Source organism: Cardiocondyla obscurior, linkage group LG12 (genome assembly GCF_019399895.1).
Source record: "Cardiocondyla obscurior isolate alpha-2009 linkage group LG12, Cobs3.1, whole genome shotgun sequence".
NCBI classification, from domain to species: domain Eukaryota; kingdom Metazoa; phylum Arthropoda; class Insecta; order Hymenoptera; family Formicidae; genus Cardiocondyla; species Cardiocondyla obscurior.
Genome location: NC_091875.1, coordinates 6,133,856 through 6,155,130, shown reverse-complemented (window position 1 = coordinate 6,155,130; position 21,275 = coordinate 6,133,856). Strand labels below are relative to the sequence as shown.

General features: G+C 41.3%; 3 protein-coding genes across 7 annotated transcripts in view; 1 reads left to right on the top strand and 2 right to left on the bottom strand.

Moving 5' to 3' along the window:
• Positions 1–2,669, bottom strand: part of Rhea (Talin_middle and talin-RS domain-containing protein rhea) — a 44,876-nt gene extending 42,207 nt beyond the window's left edge. The window contains exon 1 of the mRNA XM_070664052.1: positions 2,102–2,669. The gene's annotated coding sequence lies outside the window, so the exon portion shown is untranslated. The remainder of the gene's footprint in view (positions 1–2,101) is intronic.
• Positions 2,670–11,539: 8,870 nt separating this feature from the next.
• On the bottom strand, positions 11,540–13,285 carry LOC139106952 (large ribosomal subunit protein eL6-like). Its single transcript, XM_070664085.1, has 4 exons — positions 13,182–13,285; positions 12,503–12,709; positions 12,051–12,324; positions 11,540–11,950 (listed from the first exon to the last, which is right to left on the bottom strand). The coding sequence occupies exons 2-4, from the start codon at positions 12,707–12,709 to the stop codon at positions 11,604–11,606; spliced, it is 828 nt and encodes a 275-aa protein (XP_070520186.1). The 5' UTR covers positions 13,182–13,285; the 3' UTR covers positions 11,540–11,603.
• A 375-nt stretch (positions 13,286–13,660) lies between these two features.
• Positions 13,661–21,157, top strand: Ald1 (fructose-bisphosphate aldolase). Of its 5 annotated transcripts, XM_070664077.1 has the most exons (9): positions 13,663–13,758; positions 13,845–14,065; positions 14,177–14,319; positions 14,562–14,830; positions 18,102–18,311; positions 18,391–18,834; positions 18,961–19,314; positions 19,711–19,851; positions 20,065–21,157. In XM_070664077.1, the coding sequence occupies exons 5-8, from the start codon at positions 18,105–18,107 to the stop codon at positions 19,804–19,806; spliced, it is 1,101 nt and encodes a 366-aa protein (XP_070520178.1). In that variant the 5' UTR covers positions 13,663–13,758; positions 13,845–14,065; positions 14,177–14,319; positions 14,562–14,830; positions 18,102–18,104; the 3' UTR covers positions 19,807–19,851; positions 20,065–21,157. The 5 variants fall into 5 exon arrangements, with proteins under 5 accessions (XP_070520182.1, XP_070520178.1, XP_070520179.1 ...); XM_070664078.1 differs by having other exon boundaries at positions 13,845–14,315; XM_070664081.1 differs by lacking the exon at positions 19,711–19,851 and having other exon boundaries at positions 13,661–13,758; positions 13,845–14,319.
• Positions 21,158–21,275: the final 118 nt, after the last annotated feature.

Here is a 21,275-nt window from a genome sequence, read left to right as displayed (position 1 = left end):
CAACAAATAATGTACAATTTACCAAGTTGAAAATAAAGAAAAAATATGAAAATCATATGGAAGTTTTATTTGGCAAAGGTCTAATTCCGAAAGATCCCTTCCTCCACATATTTAATTATAACATTACTCAATATTTAAAGTACAATTACGCAAAGCAAGGATGAGCAAGCGGATGTGTTATCGTCGAAAGAGTTATCTCGAGGAAGTGGTCGTGCATTTCCTTCTCTCATTTCGCGGATGGAAAACCTTCGTCTTATCATTTGCGCGGCGTGTCGCGAATACAAACGTGACCATCGGCGGGAACAACAACCGTTGCGAGGAGTTTTCTGGCCTAAATAAAATGATATACGCGAGTAGCTCCCTTTGCTCGGCGGAGAAACACTTTGAAAAATAAGCCACGGCCAGGCGTGTGGCGATACGCCAAAGAACGTAATAAGAGAAAAAGGCCACTTTGCGAAATTACAAGAATGTTAATTCTCTCTCATCTATCTCTCTCTTTCTCTCGTTAGATCGATTGAGTCTTCCGATCGACGACTGATCTCTCTCGCGGGAATTGAGGCGAGTCGAGGCGGAGGTTGCGCGAGCAAACGTTTTGCGTTTATCTCACGCCATGCCGTTCCTCTCCCGTCTCGATTTTGTTCGCGCTCAGGCCGGGAACGTTCGGAAAGGAACGCGCGATCGAAACAGCGAGGGTGACGAAAGGGCGGGCGCGAGAGGGGGGGAGGGGGGGAGAACGTTACGTTGTAATGATGCGGCGACGGATACGTGACGCGCGTCGCGCTTTGGGCGGGTTCGGCGCTAAAAAAGGCGAAAAGAATGCAACGACGCTCGGCGGCGGCTCGTTACGCTGCCCCGGCACCGCGGTTAACGTAATTCTCCCGCGGCATTCCGCGCGTGCCTCTGCCGCGTCGGCGTCGAAACAAGGCTGACTTCGCCCCTTCGATATCGTCGTTTTCCTCGCCGCGTAGGCGCCCCTTTCGATTCTCCTTCTACACCTGTTCCGGTCACCGCGAGTATAGGCGTGCTACCAGCGCTTTCGCGTCCGCGTAAGCCGTTCCGGCTCTCCCGAGAGAAAAAAGGACACGCTGTGTCTCCGAAAAGGAACCGCTGTCTCGACGCGCGACTTCGAGGAGAATAAAAAAAAGTTTTTTTTTTAATTTTTTTTTTTTTCGTATCTTTGTGCGCCAAACTAGAATCGAATTAAGAACGTTGAGATCGCGTAGGTGGAATTCGTGACGCGATCAACTCCGTTGGTTAGTATTAATTAATTGCAATCACTCTCCGGCGTACGAAATTAAGAGCGTAATGTAACGGGATCTAAAAATAAAACTCAATAACGAGACTTTGCGCGCGTATTGATTTCGAGATGTACACGCCGCGTGCCTTTTTTTCGATGGATGGAATTTATTAATTTAGCCCCGTGATCGGAGGCGAATTAGTTTGGCGCATTTGAATATTTCAAGGTACATTAGGCAAACCAATTTTCAAATCGGAGTCGGAAACATCGGAAGTGGGTGTTCCTCTCGCCAAAGTAGGACAAAGGAGCGCCCGTGCATAAAACGATATGCGTGACATACTTATCTGTATGCGGGGCGCGCGATAAATTTCATTTATCGCGGGATCTCGTTGCCAGAGAGGGCTGGCGGGAGAATGAATCTGGACGGTCGCCAGGGCGTCACGTTTTACACTCCGATTTTCATTCGTTTACGGAAGTCCTCACCTCGTGCGGTAAGAACGCACGGCGCGAGGATTTCCGGCGCCACGCTACACCGACGTGCGTCATTTTACCGATCGAGTCTCACCGGTGATTTTCAACGTGGTGCTACCTGTACGGTGACGCAAGAAATATCTACGGCGTCCCTGCACTCCGACAATTTCGCAATATGCTCTACCTATTTTATTTTCTATTATATTTTTTTGCTATTTATTTTTATTAATTTTTATATCTCGCTAGAAGAAACGATGCGCGCGATATATGCAGTTTTTCAAGAGATCCCGATTCGCGGACGTTATTATATTTAGGGACATTAATTAGTTGTGAAATAAATTTTTTATGACGATATTAATTGAGTGATTGGCGGCGTGTTGCCGGTTCACTTACCTTTGCAGCTTTTGGTTAGGTTAGGGTGGATTGTTTGCCGTCCATCCTTCCTTCCTTCCTTCCTTCTCTCCTTCCCTCCTTCCGTCCGTGGCAGTTCCTGGATTATCCCGACGTGTTGCAGCATTTTACATCGCTGGACACTGTGTTGCACTGCTCTGCTTTGTTTTTATGTAATCACTTGCACTGATCGCTGACACTGTCGCACGAAAGACCGAACGACCGAATGAACGACGGTGGACTGTCGCGGCGATTTTTTACGGTGAAAATTATGAAGCGCGACGAGCGATTAATCGTATTAATTTGCACTCTCGACATTCGCGGCGCTGCTTACGTGAAGCGATGTCACTTTTGTTCCTCCGATTCTCGCCGGCGAGATGTACAGCGTCAAGAAGTTGCTCTAAGCGGCGAACGAGACGGGTCGCGATAACGAAATGTTCCCCGAGCACTTGATCTTCTTTAAGTCCCTCGAAAATCCCTCGTTGTAACGGTCGTAACGGGACGAGAGCCTCAGCCGCGATGATGAAGACGGGCGAAGTGCAAGGCTGACCCTCTGACAATGGCGGTCTTCGGAACCCCGCTGAATGCCACTGAAGAAGATGGCGAGTGAAGCGGGCCTCGGCCGCGACGATGAAGACGGACGAGGTGCAAGGCTGACCCTCTGACAATGGCGGTCTTCGGAACCCCGCTGAAGCCGCTGAAGAAGATGGCGAGTGAAGCGGGCCTCGGCCGCGACGATGAAGACGAGCGAGGTGCAGGGCTGACCCTCTGACAATGGCGGTCTTCGGAACCTCGCTGAATGCCACTGAAGAAGATGGCGAGTGAAGCGGGCCTCGGCCGCGACCAAGAAGACGGTCGAGGTGCAGGGCTGACCCTCTGACAATGGCGGTCTTCGGAACCCCGCTGAAGAAGATGGCGAGGAGTGAAGCGGGTTGGTAACACCGGACGCGCGGCGCAATTCACGTCGGACGCTTCGCGCGCTGCGCCTGCAACGTAACCTTGCCGGTCCGAGACACTTTTCCGACGCCCGAAACGAACCACAAAACGATGAATGGAACAGCATGTGAGTACAAAAAATGATTGTTCGTTCTCGCGGCGACGACGTTGACCCTTACTCGTACGCGGAAACATCCCGTCCGCGGTCGAAAGTACTCGTAATTGCGGAGCGATTAGCGATACGTCCTCACGCTTGAAGCTCCGCAGTTAGACTAACCATTAGAGATTTCGGCCGTTGGTTAGAAAGAGACAGCCGCGTAAAAAAAATGAGACGGCAATAGGTTCGATAGTCGATTGATTGAACGCTGTCCTTCTCGCGCGGAGTTTTTGGAGGCGCCAAACCCGACGTCGAGTTAATACTGAAACATATAAATTTTTTTATATTAATTTATTGTTAACTACTAAAAATTAGACTGCGATAGAAAGGTAGCGAAGACATCGCAGAAGGCGCAAATATTTTTTTAATTACAACAAAGTTTCTCTTTATCAAGCAACAAAAGATAGAAGTAATTCATCGAATAGATATGGCCTTAGGATCCATTCTGGATGGAAGATAAAATTTCTCGGGGAGAAGCAATGGGAAAAGTTTCCTACGACGCACTTTGTTATATCATAGCGATAGCACGCGATACAAATGGCGAATAGAGCAAGAGGGGCGATAGACTCATCCAGAAAGAGAGATTGAGATTGTCGAGACTATCTGCTTTCATATTTATTGCCGTTCTTGTGTGAAGGGCCGATGTCTCTCAAGTTTATTCTGATATTTTGTACGAAATAAGCAAGTCACGTAATGCCGAACAGAAATTTACAGCAGTTCCACTCTCGAAGTTAGCGATATCAACGATCTAACTAAGTTCGAGGCCTCTCTCTATTTTTTACAAATCGCGAGAAACAACAGTTCGTCCGTCAAATCGTTACCGAGAGGCAACTATTTTCCGCACTGCGGAAAAGCTCTCGGTCAACTCATAATAACCTTCAGACGGCGATAATCGATAACGAAACGGGTGATGAGAAATCGTATCGCGTGGAAATAAAATTCGACAACTTTTCCTCGTATCGGGGGAAGTTGCCGTCTTCGCTATTAAGACGATAGTGTTGCCTCCGTAAAGAAGTAGCCGGGAGGGACGTTGAGGAATGGTAGGAGGGGTGGTCCCCGGGATGTTGGTGCGCGAGAGGAAGAGACGAGATTTTATGGAGGATCCCCGGGTGCTGAAACCAGCGGCGGTCATAAAAAAAAAAAAAAAAAGAAAAAATGGGGAAAAAAGAAAAACCTAGACGGGACCGGGATGCGACCGGGATAGGATGTGTTTTGCCAAAAGCTGGGAAGCGTCGCGACGGCGCCAGGGGGTCTGGAGCCAATGTCCCGGTCTCTCTCTCCGTCTCCCGTTTCTCTTGCTTTCTCTCCACCGCGCGTTCCCGTCAATTCCGCGCTACTTCCCATCCCCTGGAGGACTCACCCTGAAAACTGGTCCGCCGCGACGAGCGTTTCCCGGGCGGCCGCGCCAACGCCAACGTTCCGCCGCCATTTCGTCCCCGTGCGCTGATTACGTCGTTCACAGTTAAGGGAAACGGGCACGGCGGCTTTGTCGGAAAGTCCGCGGAGTTTTGCGGAACGGGGATCCTTAATCCGTTATACGGGACCACTATTTTAGTCGTGTTCTCCGACGTGTAAATAAGATTGGAGAGGACGGTACGTAATGTAAAGCGCGGAAGTAAAATTTTAGATAGTTCCTCCGAAGTATGATGCTTGAATTTTTTTATTTTAAACGCTCCCCATGTAAGAATTCTATATCGCATTGCTGAAGTTAATTCACGGTTCGCGGTGGTACTTGTATAATGAGAAGAACGTCGCGTGCCGAGCTTTGTTTAGTTATGTGAATTTTACATCAACGAGAGCACTCGCAAACGAGAATCTCTTTCCTACGAAATCGTCCTCCATCAAGATGATTTATGGTTGAGCTCCCGTCAGACCGAAGAATAAATTCGCTAAAATAAATTCATTTCTGCGAGAGCTGTTTCCACGGTTTGTAGTTGCGGTTGCCGCGCGATAGCGTCTCGAAACTGCGGGAAGCAAACTTATTTGCGAGAATAAAAAGTAAATATTTCAAGACCGGCTAGGAGGTGTAAAATTATTATCAATAAATCTCGTCGCGTCTCCTTTACAAAAACAAGAAACATTGCAAGCTGTGGAATTTTGAGAGTCGAGCACTTGCAATTGCATTTATTTAGAGTCGATTAGAAATTAATTTATCAAATTTATAAGAATATTACAATTTTATCTGAAAACATTGTAATTAATAATCTAATAAAATCATATATCACATTAGTAATGCATCCTAGATACGTTATACTTACGATGAACACGACCCGAACGTGCTCTTTCTGTGAACAATTGCATTCGCCACTGACACTCGTGCAACATTAACTTTACTTATATGTATATTTAAATGTTTCTACCTCATATAACTTATGACTGGTCTCCCCGCGAAGAAGGGTCGTGGATACGTCGGGAAGTCCTAAAGAGAGAACAATGGAACGTGCCCTTATACGCGCGGGATGCCGAGGATGATTTGACAAACTCTCGACCGTGTACGCCGGGGTAGCACGACGAGAGATACGAGATAGCGTTAAGCACGGGCATCGAAATCACCATAAAAAATTGCCCGTGCCTAACGCACGGATAGCAAACTGCATTCGATGAATCGCGTATTCGCAGGGAATTAAACTCGGAAAACTCACCCTTGACGATGGGTGTCGAACGAAGATATCAATTAAGTCCCGATCCCGTTTTACCCCCGCCTGGAAGACGGGCGGATATTCGAGGGTGAAACGAAGGCCCATTTCTCGATGACACCCCTCCCCGTCGGCGCTTCCGGCATCCGGTTTCCGGTTGCGATTTTTATGCCGAGGGACGGAACGGGCGGGCGATGATTCCACGGAATCTGAAAAATCAGTCGAGCGTAAACGACGAGCCGGCACAAAGAGGGTTGGTCCCGCGCGGCGGTGGAAGAAAGGCAAGAAAAACAGTTATTGTGCGTAGAAGGAGGGCCGGAGAGCAGAGAGAACCGACACCGAAACGATACGTCGTCGCATCCGCCCGCGTTCCGAACAAACTGAGAATCACGGGGTGTCATTTGTCAGCGGGGGTGCACGTGACGCTCGCATGAAATCTCGCCGGAAGCCCGTCGTTTGCTGGACAGAAGCGGTGAAGCGAGCCCTGGGGTGGCTCGCTCTGCCATCTTGGTACCGCGTCTTCCGAAACTTTCGGGACGAATTCCTATCCGAACGCCGCGCGTTATTAAAAGTATGAACGCAAAAAAGAATGCACTAAAGTATTTCGAGCATAAGATATTTTTGCTGGCTCGTTTTCCTTACGTTTTATCGCCCGGAAAATTTCTTCGGCGCGAGAACAGCATAAAGACGTTGCGTCGACAAGTATTTCGTAGTTCGAACTCACAACAGAAGAATATACCGAGCGCAGAGAAAATTGGAGAATTAACTTGCCGATAATTTATGTCGCACGCGAGATACGCCGTGCTCTATCCGCTTCGCGAGTAATGGAGCCCCCGGGGTTAATTAAATCAACGATAATCGGTCCGCCGCCACTCGTCCCGTGCCATTAAAATTACAGTCTCAATTTGACGCACGTGTCGCCCATAATTTGCCCCGTTGAATTAACATGCGTATAAAGAACCTCAGATTAAGTGTCATCCGCTCCGAAATACAAACTCGAATCTTTTAATTCCTTTACCTGTGATAAATGCGTTTATTATAAAGACATTGGGTGGAAAAATTAAAGTTTTTAACTTCCACACTAATTCTTTGCGTACGACAAATTAAAAATAATATTCTTAACAAATTTAACAAAAGCTGAAAATATTATATGTTATTTCATCTTAAAAATAATTAATTCGAATCTGTATAATAATATATACGTAATAAATTTTAATTTTTACCGAATAATAATTTTCTTTTTTCATTTCTCAAATAATTATTTATCTCTAATGCAGAATCCGCATAGATATGTAAATATCCTTGCGTTATGAATCGTTCGCGCAGTGCTCAACACCGATAATAAAGTGTTGGTTAACAAGTCCCCTGAGGTTCCGTAAGACGAGTTAACGATCGGCGCGAAAGTTAACAGCAGTGGTGCGTTAACTACCGAGGTACTTAAACGTTCCCCCTAACATTTAAATCGCACCGAACATTTGGCCACGCGGTGCATTAGTCCTGGTAGAATGATCACGGATATGTACGACAATCGGAGGGACGCGATACGTGCCCGGTACGGGCTTAAGTAATGAACACGTCGCACGTACAGAGAGGGATGCGAATATTAAATTATAAACGCTCGCGTGCACTTGTGCGCACACGTTATCATCGCCTCTACGACAAAAGCTTTCTTCTTGACTTATTTCAAATACGAAAAAACTTACAGAAATTAATATTCGGCACATATGTTATGTTACATAATTGTGAATTAAACACGGAATAAAATAAAATAGAAAATAATTACATATTATAAATATTTAAGCAAAGTCTCAGAAGAATGCGCGTCCAGGTATTACCGTTTAAAATTTCGATATAAAATCTGACGAGATTATTATAATATTAAGACTGCGACATATAGATTCTCAGTTAAATCGTCCGCGAACGCACGTGGACTCGACGTTCTCGACGGGCATATAAATGTCGGAAATTCTGTCACATCATTTCCTCGCATTTTCACGAGAGCCGCGTCCAATTTGTACAATATATAGCCGAAGAGGGGGTCACCCCGTAGGCTCGATGGCCGTGCGCACCCCATAAATATCCGGAGACCACATAAACTGACCGTCGTGAGTGCCCGAGATACCATGCGTTCGCTTCTTTCCGCAGACGACCCTCCCGCTGAGGCTCTCTACGTCGGCCTAGACAAAAGTTGCTTTTGCCTCGAGAACTGGACCGAGTGACGTCGGATACGCCCAACCGAGAGTAATAGCCAGAGTACACAGATTATCCCCCTCGACAATGTCGCACCGAAGAGTACCCGTTCACGTCAGATTACCGCTTAAGTGGCTCGATGCTCTTCCCTTAAGTGGTGTCTTAATCTTACGCACGGAATATATTAACTTGGACAACATTTTCTTAGTCTAAACCTCGCACGAAAGGTGGTCCCCGCGAGATTTTTGATCCCCGAGGATCTTTGCAATTATTATTAAATTATACGCGAGCTGTTGCGGAATCTCTCGTAATCGTAGTCAAGCTCGTTCGCCTGCGGAAGTAAGGAGCGTTTCTTCTTGCCGTGGGGGGACACCGCCCTTGCAGTCTCATCGACGAGAGACAATTAATAATAATTAAATTCGAATTCAGCATCTCTGGGGGAGGATCCCTTTCTCAGCGTACCAAAAACATCGTTGATCTATGCCCTCGCCCGCGTAAGATTATAAATGTCATCGCGTAGCATTTTTTTTCCTCCGTGTAATATATGTACGTCGCCTTTGTTCCTCCGCGCGCGGTGGACCTTGACGTTGGAGAACGGCAAGGCTTCCTGTTTTTCCCCCGCGAGACTTTTGTTCTTGCAATTAGAAGCAAAGCTGTTTGATAATCGGAAAACCTGCCGCGTCATCGCGTTATCGTCACTGCCGCGCATTGTGCGCGAAAACAATTCTCGAGATGAAATTGTTTTGCGAATAGGTAACCGCGCGTTAGTTTTAACGAACGTTACGTAAAATGTCGATTAAGCCAATGTTAATACGTAGCGTTAAAAGTCAATTAAATAAAATGTGATCCAAACAACGAGACGCTGCAACGGTCAGAAAAATCCGCGGTTTCAAGGAAATTAAAAGAAAAGTACGACGCTCAGAACGTTATCTATTATAGAAAGGCCATTATCGAACTGCGCGCTTGCATTTGCATTTGAATCTGACGTTGAAACAGTTTTATGAAGAATCAATGATAGTGCAGGTTTGCGGATTAATGGTTTCATCGCATTCATATTAAGATATTCAAAGATAGACGTCTCTCATCGCGATCTCGAATGCAAGGAGAGCACAGAATTACGGCGGAGATTTAACTTTAAAAATAACGCTTTCATTTAACAAGACCACGTCGCACTTATCACTACTTACATTATATCATTACATCTAATGACATCAGGGCCTCCCCCCCGGGATCATTCCAGTCGTATATGAATGAAATTACTCGTCTCTCGACAGGGAGTCGCGTACGGCACAATAATAAATCCGGCGTAGAGCAACGGGCTCCCTCGTGCGTGCATGACTTCCAATCGGACCTAGGGGCTTTTAATCAATCGAATCGATACGCGCACGATACGTTTACCGCGATGCGGCAATTCGATCAAGCAAATCGCTCGTGCTATTACGCCCGCCCCGGGCTACGCCGTGCCCTAAATCATCAGCGGGGGTGGACGTCTCCCTCCCTCCCCCCTGTTGCATAAATCATCCGTAACCGGGATACGCATCTGAAAGAATCTATTAGAAGATAATCGCGACCCCCTCGCATCTTCGCGAGCGCCGCCGATGAAATATATTTTGATTTGTCACGGTACGAGACGCATTTTATGCGAACACGCACTATTGACGATTGAGCGCGTTACGCCTGCGACACGTAAGGGTGAATTCGTGAGAGACCAGATATATATTAACTTTTATGCACCCCTCCTCGGGATTGAAATCATCGGGGATGTTCAACTACTCCGGAAAGTTCAGCGTCGGAGATATGCATAAATTTAATCGCGTAAACGATCTCTCTGAAAAAAAAAAATAGCTGTGGAATTTGTTAGAAGTTATCTTTGCCTTTTTGGCGCAGAGGTATAGGAAAAAGTGCGTTACGCGGAAATATTATAATTAAACAGGTGTTTCTTATAGAAGAAGCAAAATTAAAAAATGCGAAGTAAGCCTTCTTCGTTTTTGTACATTTAAGAATTATAATGGAGCTTGAAAGTATTTGTTCAAGCGCGTGAACGTACATCTGCGTATCGCAACTTTCAAAGAGATATCTTTTTATGTTAGGGGACCATTTGTAGAATTTTTTTTTTCTTTGTGCACCGACGTCGCGAGGAACATCCCGTTATTAGTTTTACGCGGAGGATTCGATGTATGTTTGCATAGTGAAGTGCCATTAATTTTTCTACGAGCTGTTTTTCTAAGGGAGAGTCTCGCTTTCCGTACCTTCTATTGTCGCTTCGTAAATCCACTCCGTTACAATGGTAGCCATTATTCTACGCAAACATCCCTTAGCAAACTTAACTCTTTCTTTCAGCATAAAGTCTATCATTTTATTTAAATAATTTAGTGTTCGCTCAATTTAAATCGTAAAAAGACGAAGTAAAAATATATATGTTTCAAATATTATCAAAGTGACTTCGAGCGACGGGATAACAATATTTGAAGGGTGATTTGAGCCGAAGTCTTAGTCAATCGGCACGAAGAATCACGTCCATTAATTCGCGGACGAATGGAGGCATCCCGGGCAATTTTAATATTTCACCACGGCCATCGTATAACGCGGCCGACCGTTTTACGCCGGTCGTAAAGCACTTTACAACTCGGTCTAATAAAAAAACAATTCAACAATTTCTCCGTCGAGATCAATAACGAGTGAGAGCTGATTGGATCGAGTTTCTCCAATCGAGATCAGACGCGGTTAGCGAGGGATGGATTTCGCGGATTCTGCGCCAACGAATCGCCGCTACCATTGGCCCCGCTGCAACCAAAGGGGGTTGTAACGTTTTATCAGGGTGAAACTTTACAGATATGGACGCTCCGAGTGGCGGGGACGACATTGCGTCAAATAAAGAAAAAGAAAGAAAAGAAAAAAAAAGAGGCGGCGACTTCCGTCGTGTTCTTTTTGCCGATGTATATTGCCGTGACATGCACACAATGGAGCTTTCCTGCAACATCGAGGAAAATTCTGGTCACGTAGTTTTTATTAATTGATATATAGATTACGAAAGTCACTCAAAGTCTGATAACAAAAACGATACCGTGAATCTATTCAATGATGCATTTTGAATGCGCATTTATTCGTTGAGAAATGCAAAAGAAAGAAAACGGGAACAATTGCGTAAGAGCTGTGCGAAATAAGATCGATAGAAAAGCGATATAAAAAGAAGGATCGCACGTGTCATTTTTCTCTTACGTCAAGCGAAACATAAAATTATTTGCTAGAGAAATATTATCCCAAGCAAATATTATTTTTATTAATAACATATTACTTTAATTCTTGAAAATTGAAAATAACATATTTAAAAAATCGATCAACTATATTCATTCGTACATTTTGACCAAACCGTTGAAGTTATTATATTTTATAAATCATAAAATAATATAAAGTTTATCTAATACTGTTTTAATCGTTGATAAAAGATATTATATTATTAAACACCATAGATATATTTAAAATAAAAGATTAAGGGTAATAGATAAAAAAACTATTTTAGAGTTTTTATCTATTTATAGTTTTTATGTTTATTTCTTCGAAAAGATCGGATTATAAGCACAGAGAATTAAAATTTCATTCTGTGAGGATACTGACTGCTTCGTAGTCCAAACATCGCAGATAGGTATGCGTACAGCAGCTTTTTATCTTGATGTTTCTTGATAGCGTCAATAACCATTTTGTCAACTATTTTCTGATCAGATTTTCTTTGATCGCTCGGTTTGTATTCTTCCTTCTTTTTGCTGAAGATGTCACCTTCCTCCTTCTTAGCACGCTTGTCGCGTTTCCTTTTAAAATAATCATCGTTAATATGCCCCGGCAATTTGATGCCCGAAGTATTCAATCTTGTAGAAGTTGCAATCACATAATTTTGATTGACTCTTCGCAGAGGACACGAATTGATCAAGAACGGTCCTAAAAATTTATTAATAAACGTAATAATTAATAAAATCACGTATAATTAATTAGTAAAAGCAAATCTGTTACAATACGTAAAATTCAATTAAAAACATACCAGTGACCAAGAGCAAGCCGCTCTTCAGTTGCTTTAAAAAGACAACTCTCTTTCCTTTATGCGGACCAGCCAACAGAATGCATATTGTTCCCGGGTTCAAAGTTGGTCTCAAATAGCGCCGATGTTCGTGAAAGAATTTTTTCGAGTGATGTACAGTGACTCGATCAGCGGTTGGATAATTTGCACGTCTTTTTTTCAAAAGAACTATCCGCTTTTCGCCATTTTTATCGCCTCCAATCTGCTTTTCAATCGTTAATGGCTTCTTGGGTTTGGCCTACAATAATACATTAAAATCAATTAAAGTAAAATTCGATATTAATTACTTGGAAATATGCTAAATATTGTTAATATATTTTTTACATTAATTTTGTAATTAACAAATTAATGGCGGTATAACGTTGAAAGATAATCTATCTAAAATACTTAATACTTGCAAATGAATAAGTGCTTACCTTTTTAGGAGTTGTCTTTTTAAGAAATTTATAGATTGCTTTTTTGTGATACATGCGAGTTCGACTGAATCTGTAGACTCCATTTCCAAGATCATAATTTCTTGGTTTACCCCTTGCAGGCTTTCCCTTGATTTTTGCAGCTTCTTTGGCTGCAACTGGGACAGTTGCAGCCTTCTTCTCCGCAGTTTGAACTTTTGTGTCCACCATCTATGTAAATAAGCATTTATTTAAATTTAATTATTAAAGAGACGCGCTCTGTAAGCAATTAAATTAAAATTTAACTAAGAAATAAATATAATTATTTCGCGAACGTATACATAGCGTTGATTATGGCTCAGATGTTATATTAGGTTATGTTTTCACGTTTCGTGTGCAAGAAGAAAATGTATACGAAAAGAAAAACGGACATAATTTATATATAATAAAACAGTAAAATTTACGATTAATTTCTACAAATCAACAAAAAATGTAACACTACTGTTCATTTACAATGTAAAATATTGCAGGTTAAATCTATATGTTTGATAGAAAAATAAAATTAATTTTCGCAAAAATATAGCGTCGCTCGAAGAAATCAGTTACAATATAAGCGATACTTCTTCTAAAATTCAATATTTTTTTGTTTTAACAGTCTGATTTCTTGGATTACGCTAAATTGTTCACAACATTGTAATCTTACCGCAGAGCAAACGGACGAAAGACCACGCGTTGGAAGTGGAACGCCGCCGTTGACGAAAGACGCCACTCGCTACTCGATACTACTCGAAAAGCTCAAGGTGCATCCTGCACAATTATTTGATGGTAAAGCAGAGGAACGACTCGTAGCGAATTGAAGTGAAACTAATACAAAATCTAATATTTGATTGGTCCATATGGGCCAACTACGAGCGAGCATTGTTCCCGCTAATTTGTAATGGCCGTTTTCGCTCTGCTACCAACGTACTTGTTTTACATTTCTAATACTTGGCGAGCGTTTTCGGATACTCAGAACAGCGAAACCCCGATATTGACGGTTTTGTCATCTTGTTTCGTTGTAATTTCTCGATCATTTATGTGAGTATATGATTAAATTACGGTTTTCCTTTTATTGTAATTAAAGATTAAATATTATTTATATATATTTGATTGTTAATATATTTTTTAATAATATTAGATATTGTAGAGCATGATGCACGATATATATCTTTTGTTTCTTGCTTCTAAAGAATACCTATATGCTTACAACGATAATTCTTGATGAAATCTAGTAAGAAAAGGTAGTATAATTTTTATCAAACTTTATGTGTCAAGAGTCTACACTATAAAAGAGATATATATATATATATGTATATATGTATTATAGACATCAGTACTATACGTGCACGTAATTTTCCTATTTACGGCAGAATATGGATATTTCCAATGTTTAAAAAAATATTTCTGATATGTGGCATCAAAAATCAGTCATATCAGCAAATGTTTACTCATAAGTAAGGACAAAGGTGAATGGATCAAGCTCATTTTAGCAGTAAACTATCACGTAAGATAAGACAGGCCGATAATCAAGAAAACGTAGGCGTGTCCGTGAGTATTTACGCGAATGTTCCCGATATTTAAAACTTTAAGAAATTGCATCAGTTTCAATAAACGTTAGGCAAGGTGCCTTTGAGTGACCTCTGGTTTAATGGTTCTCAGTGGAAGGCTACCGTTTAACCGAACTTATTCATCCGCTGGTCGATATGTCGTCATCTGTCCCCGACGGTTGTCCCCCGGCTCCCTTCTTCAGCGATGCTCCATTGCTCTTCTTGCTGGATAACTTATCACCACGTGGAATGTACGTAAGTACACGTCATCGATGTACCAGACTCGTGTCGTAAAACAGCTGGACCTTGTCGAAAAAAAAAGACGATCTTTAGTGCAAAAAATATGCTCGTAAAAGTGACGATAACCTCTCTTATGCAAAATTTGTTAATCTAGAATAATATCATCAAATTACATGTTCTAAACGAGACAGATCTATTTCATATTTTGCATATTTTGCGTTTGATAAATTTTACATGTCTCGATTTTGTTCGCCCAGGGAATCTGATGTCAGCCAGTTCAGACTGGATGACGAAAGCAAACCGGCTAATCTCTGGTCGCCCTATCTACGATAATGACAGTGTTGTAAAGTTGAGCACCTCCTGTCTGCCGAACGAGAGGCAAAGCGCACGCGCGTTATAAATACAATCGGATATCAGACTTTGAAACGAACGACGACGGAGTAATCTCTCTCAGTCGCACTCCAACCATCAGGTGGACTTGACGAGCGCTCACACGGTACTCCCACAGATCTTCATTTACAACTAGGTGAGTTGTGCAGACACGTGTCAGCTCCTTGAATCGGAAAAAATTTCGTACCCGTATGTGCCTTTCCGTCTCGCGTATCGATCGTCTCGTATTCCTTCGAGGAGTACCTGAAATTCTATGCTCAACTTATCTGTAGTGACCTTCGACCTTGACTGACATTTCACTACCGCCATCGTTCACGATTCCATCCATCGGTATTCAATCACAAGTACCAATTTCTGTCATTACATTACCGTTGTATTTTTAGATTTTAATTCTACTATGGGAGACTCTGAAATTTTTACACGCATTATATGTCGCGTATGCAAATTACTGCCGCGCGTGACTGGCTGCGCGTAAAAATGTAATACAGGAGGATATTTTTGAAACGCGAATGCCTCGACGAACGTATAGTTGGGTCCGACTGAGCTGTAAGTGGAGCAATTTTAAAGACACACTTTTATCCCAGTGAACTCGCGAGAAAGAATTGACTAAGATGGAAACGGGTATATTGAGTTAAGCATTTATTGGTTTGTTGAGAAACTTCAACAAATGCTAAGACAAATGCTAAGAGTCTAGGTTTAATAACAATTCATTGCCACTGGGCTGTTAATTACCGTGTGAATTAAGTTATCTTTAGGTAATTGCGCAACCACGATATATAAATTTAAAAGTTATTTATGAACGAATATTGTTTGTGCAATCTATTGTCTATATGTGAGAACATACATACCGACAAGTATTTTGACAGACGATGAAATAGCGTGTAAAATTATTAGCGAACACGTGCACACGCATATATATTAAATTTTTTTTGTACGCATGCACGTAATATGTATTTCTGTGCAGAGCAATTGATTTTCAGCTGCCATTCATTTTTTTTTTCAAATTTTTTTTTATTAAATTCATTCAGACTTGCCCTCGAATTATTATTATTTTTAATTGCTTACACAAGACACTCGTATTACATTCAACTTTAGAAACTGCAAAAGTCGTTTACGTTATATCAGTAATGTGAGGTATTTCCAGTTTCTCTAAAGTAGTTTGATAACTCTGGCTTTCACTTCATACTTTTCTTCGACAGTTGTGATATTTGCACATCGACAACTATTGGAAAAATACAGTCGGTCTAAATTTATATTACTACGCAAATTACAGCTTGGCGAGGGACCAACTTCTTCTATGTCTAAGTCGCGCGTTTGTTTCCCACCGGTGATGTAACTTGTGCATGTATCCGCGAACCTTATGCATATACATACATACATACGTGTTGTTTAAAAAAAGGCTCTCAAATCCTTTCACTTTCAAACGTTTGATACACATTTTATATGACAAACAGAAGGTCGTCGCGCACCAATGTTTAAAGTAAAAAGATTAATTTTATTTTCTGGCAAATAATTTAACTAGTCCAAAAAAAAAAAAGAAAAAATGAACTTTCAGCCTTAAATTAATTAATTTTAGTAAAGAATATTCGGTATGAATTAAATGTAATTTAATTTTATCTATCAATCTACTTGCATTGTCTGACACTTGCGTAGACTGAACAAATGTGCGCAAGACTGTTCTCAAGTTCACACGATTTCGCAATGTTGGATCCTCTCGCGGATATGAATCAGCTGGAAAACGGCGCAAGCGTATTGTAAATTTTCCTCAGCAATCAAGTATACATATAAACCCAAGCAGGGTCACGTATTGACCGTCGAACTACACAGCTCGATTCAAACCGCAAAAATCTATCAATAACGTTACAATACAAAGTGTTCCAGGCATCGAATTTGTTAAAACCCATGAACGTTTATCCGTGCATTGACAATTTGTCAGACGTACTTTCACATTATCAATTAATATATCATCTTAGAACAGTTTGAGATAATGTCTTGCATAATCGAAAAAAAAAAAACTATCTTAGTAGCATAATCAATTTGGTATACAAGATAATTTTATCGCGTTGCACCACAATTATGCAAGTTTACATAAAATCATGTAATACGTAGGTGGTATCTTCAGAGATACGGATTACGTCGTTGACCTCAAACTCAATCCGAACGAATAAGAATATTAGAAGGGGGTTGGTACTTGCGATTTTAAACGTCAGCGAACAAACCGATTGTAATAAAAGCGGAAGACTCGACGATCCCCCGGGATCAGGGCGCGTCGTCGACGAGACGTCGGCATCTCAGAACTTTCACGCGAGAGAGTTCAGGGTGAGCGTCAGGGGCTCGTCGGGACGTCTGCGCGTGCTGCATTGCGGCTAGCTCACCCTCTCCAGCCTTCCCTTCCCTGCTGGAACAGGATGCGTCTTTCGCCATCCCTCGAACGTTCCCGCGCGCCCTTGCCCCGTGATCCTCCACCCTCTCTTCGCTCCCCTGTCTTGGAATCGTCGCGATGATGCTGCAGTGCAGCCAGGTACATGCACACACTCACGCTTGCTCTATGTCCGCGCTGGCAGGGAGGGTGCGAACTACCCTCGGGGTGGAAGCGACAGTTGGCGGCTCACGGTCGGTGCGAGACGTTCGCCAAGGAACGCGACGAAAGTGGCCGAGATGTAGTCGAGGAAGGGCATCCCCTCGTAGGGTGCCCCGCCACCCATTGTCTTTTCATTTTCTTATTTTCAATTTAGATTCGTCTTCCCCTCGTTGCCTCGCCTCGGTGCCGGATCGATGCGCGAAACGGCTGTTTACAGCCTCCGTTCTCTCGTCAGCTGTTTGCAGGGGGTGCACGCGAAACGTCATTGAACGATCGGCGCGGCTGATTATCATAATTGACCGTCACGTCATCGCGATAGCACCGCACAGTCGCGACCGCTTCTATTCTTCGTGATTGTACTGTCTACGTGAATACGCGTTTATCGTCGTTATCGTCGTTCTAGCTCTCGGCAACTACGTCGGGATGTTGCGCGTTATTGTTTACCCACGGTGACGTCTCTGCGGAGTCATCGCCTGGATCCGCGTGGAAAGTGAGAGGTTGACGTGATCGTTGATCCGAGAGCATTTACGATCGATACAGAGTTCAAAGTACGATGCTCTAAGAAATGATCTTTGAGGATATTTATTCCATGATGTAACGTGACGTCTTTCGATTTGATAATTACGAGATATTGCAAGTACGATTTCCGACCGTCATCGTATTAATTTCAAGTTATTTCTATTAATTTATTGGTAAAACTTAATAAATGTAAAAAAAAAATAAAAAAAAAAGACAATTGGTTTACGTCATTTCCGATTTCATCAATTGTGAGATAAATTCAATGCGATTGTATAATTGACTAATTAGAGTATTTTTCGCATTGTAGAAAATGGTTGCGGAAAAATATAGCAAGCTCGAGCCCGAGCTGAAGGAAGAGTTGCGCACGATCGCCCAACAGATCGTATCGCCTGGCAGAGGTATCCTAGCCGCTGATGAATCTACCGCGACGATCGGCAAACGTTTTCAGGACATCAATGTCGAAAATACTGAGGAAAACCGCAGAGCTTACAGGCAACTGCTCTTCACCACGGCAAAGGTACGTTTAATTAATTATTATTTTAGCTCCTGCAAAATATTTAACTTAATAAATACCTTTGGACGTCAATTCTCTTCAGGATGTCGTCGGGCAGCATATTTCTGGAGTAATCCTTTTCCACGAGACTCTCTATCAAAAAGCTGACGATGGCACGCCGTTTGTTGAACTACTGAAGCAACGTAACATCATTCCCGGTATTAAAGTCGACAAGGGTGTCGTTCCGCTTTTCGGCACGAATGACGAATGCACAACTCAGGGTCTCGACGATCTCCAAGCTCGCTGCATCCAGTACAAAAAGGATGGATGCCATTTTGCTAAGTGGCGATGCGTGTTAAAGATCACGAAAGATACTCCGAGCAAACTCGCTATCTTGGAGAACGCCAACGTCCTGGCGCGTTACGCTTCCATCTGTCAGAGCGCTAGAATTGTACCGATTGTAGAACCTGAGATTCTTCCCGACGGTGATCACGACATCACTCGCTGTCAGCAAGTCACAGAAGAAGTTCTCGCGGCCGTTTATAAGGTAATTGCTTTACTAAAAAAAAGAAAAAAAAAATTAATAAAAATAAGTAAAGAATATGAAAATTACTTAATCTAAAATTGTTATTATATATAATAATTACACGCGTTAATGTGCGTTTGTTACCAGGCACTTTCAGATCATCACGTATATCTTGAAGGAACGCTGCTAAAGCCTAATATGGTAATGCCAGGCCAGAGTTATCCGACGAAGGCCACTCCTCAAGAAGTCGGTGCTGCTACTGCAACAGCGTTGTTACGTACTGTGCCAGCAGCGGTACCTGGTATCACTTTCCTTAGCGGTGGCCAATCTGAAGAAGAGGCATCGGTTAATCTTGATGCCATTAATAAATTCCCGGCGAAGAAACCTTGGGCATTGACTTTCAGTTACGGACGGGCTCTTCAAGCTTCCGTACTTCGAGCTTGGCAAGGCAAAGCCGACAAGGTCGCTGCTGGTCAAGAAGAGCTGCTTAAGAGAGCTAAGGTAAAGAGTGCTGTAAAATTAATAGATTTAATTTATTTTAATTGAATGTACAAACTTGAAGTTGCTTTATGTTCTAATATTCTATTCTTGTCGACTCTTATTCTCTTACTTCTCACTTTCTTTTTGCACTTGTACATAATAGCTATTAGCAATTGTTTTTTTATCTTTGTTTTATTTTCCTATGTGATTACCTGTTCTAATATTTATGTTCTAAATTATTTTAATATTTTTGCTTTATTTTTCTATGTGCTTACGAGTGGTTGCTATAAAAAAAAAATAATATATGTCGCAATTTTCTGTACTTGTATTAATATTCTCACTTGAAACACTTAAAACTATGCACAGCTGTATATGTATAATTTCTTTTGCATGTCTATGCAATGTACGCTTGTTTAGGCAAACACCGCAGCCTCTCTAGGCAAGTACGTTCCCGGTAGCATTTCTAGCAAAGCCGCTGGCATCTCTCTCTTCACTAAATCTCACGAATACTAAAAAAAAAAAAATGTACATTTTCTACATAGCCTGTTTCTTGTAGCAGTAAGTATATAATACTTAACAAAGTGTATGTGATTGTGTACGTTAATTTTCCTCAAATTTTATTTCTTTGAAGCATGCGTTATAGCAAACAAAATTTTTATTTTCTCTTTACTTTCTGATATAATATAAAAATATATAATACATATTCGCGCAATTTATTATCTAATTTTATATAACTGTCTGAGTTTAACTGTAATTTTCGTTTTTTAACAGGCTAATAGCGAGTCGGCACTTGGAAAATATGCGGGAGGTGTAACCGGTGCTGCGGGAGACGCGGGGCTTTTTATCGCCAATCACGCGTATTAGGTTGACCCATAAAATAATTCGATTTATTGTTAGCAATATAAAATTAAACAGCCGTGAAAAGAAATGCGAGATTATCGACATCTAATCTTTTCTGGACGCCACAAAAAGAAAGAGAGGATTTCTTTGCGAATAATCAAGACGCACACGAAATATTTAAAGTTGAAAAAAATTCTTTTTGTTTTTGTCTCGTTTTAATATAAATTTTTTAATGGATTTTTACATATCTAATCATATATATTTATTAAATTGAGTATTTTACCTATTTAAATTTCTTATATAAATTCTTATCAATTGGGCATAATTTTAATTCACATTACCACAATTTGAGTAGCGATTTATATTAACAATTTACAAATTTAAATTGAAATATATCAAAACATGTTGATAAAAATTTTACGGAAGTCTCTCACTTTCTTATTCAACCGATATTTTATTACACTATTGCAATATATGTACATAATGTCGAATATAAAATTATTTTTAGTTTAGCCTATTGGCTTCGATTTTTTGTCGATATTTTCACAAGTTATTTCTATTTACTCAGCGACTTGAGATTCAGTTCCACTGGTATTAAATAATCAGGAGATGAAAATCGAGGCATTGAGAAAGCGTGAGCAAATTTTGTGAAATTTGATATTACAACACATATTATTATTATTAAGTTCTGTAATAATACTTATGAAACCAAACATATATATCTGTATACATATGATTAATGTCGTTATTTAATATTAAATTCTTCGTGTATAAAGTAAGACCGCAGAATATATTCAGATTAAAATATTAAATGTTTGTTAGCGACTGTATTAAGTATATATACACGAAATCATGCTATATCGTGTGGGATCTATACATATATACATAAATATATATATAATACTACGTATATCTTACATAGATACCTAATCTATTGAAAAATGTCTTGTACATCGATGTTATATCCAAATATTTTTCTTGTAATCTAGGTCACCAAATACAACTGTGGAGGATAAAATAAGAATTTTATATATGCTTTAAGAACCTTCTGAAATTTTAAACTGTATTTTTTAATTCATCTTTTTTATTTTACCATAAGAATTTTGTTCAAAATAAAAAAATTTGATTAACATGGTATCTAA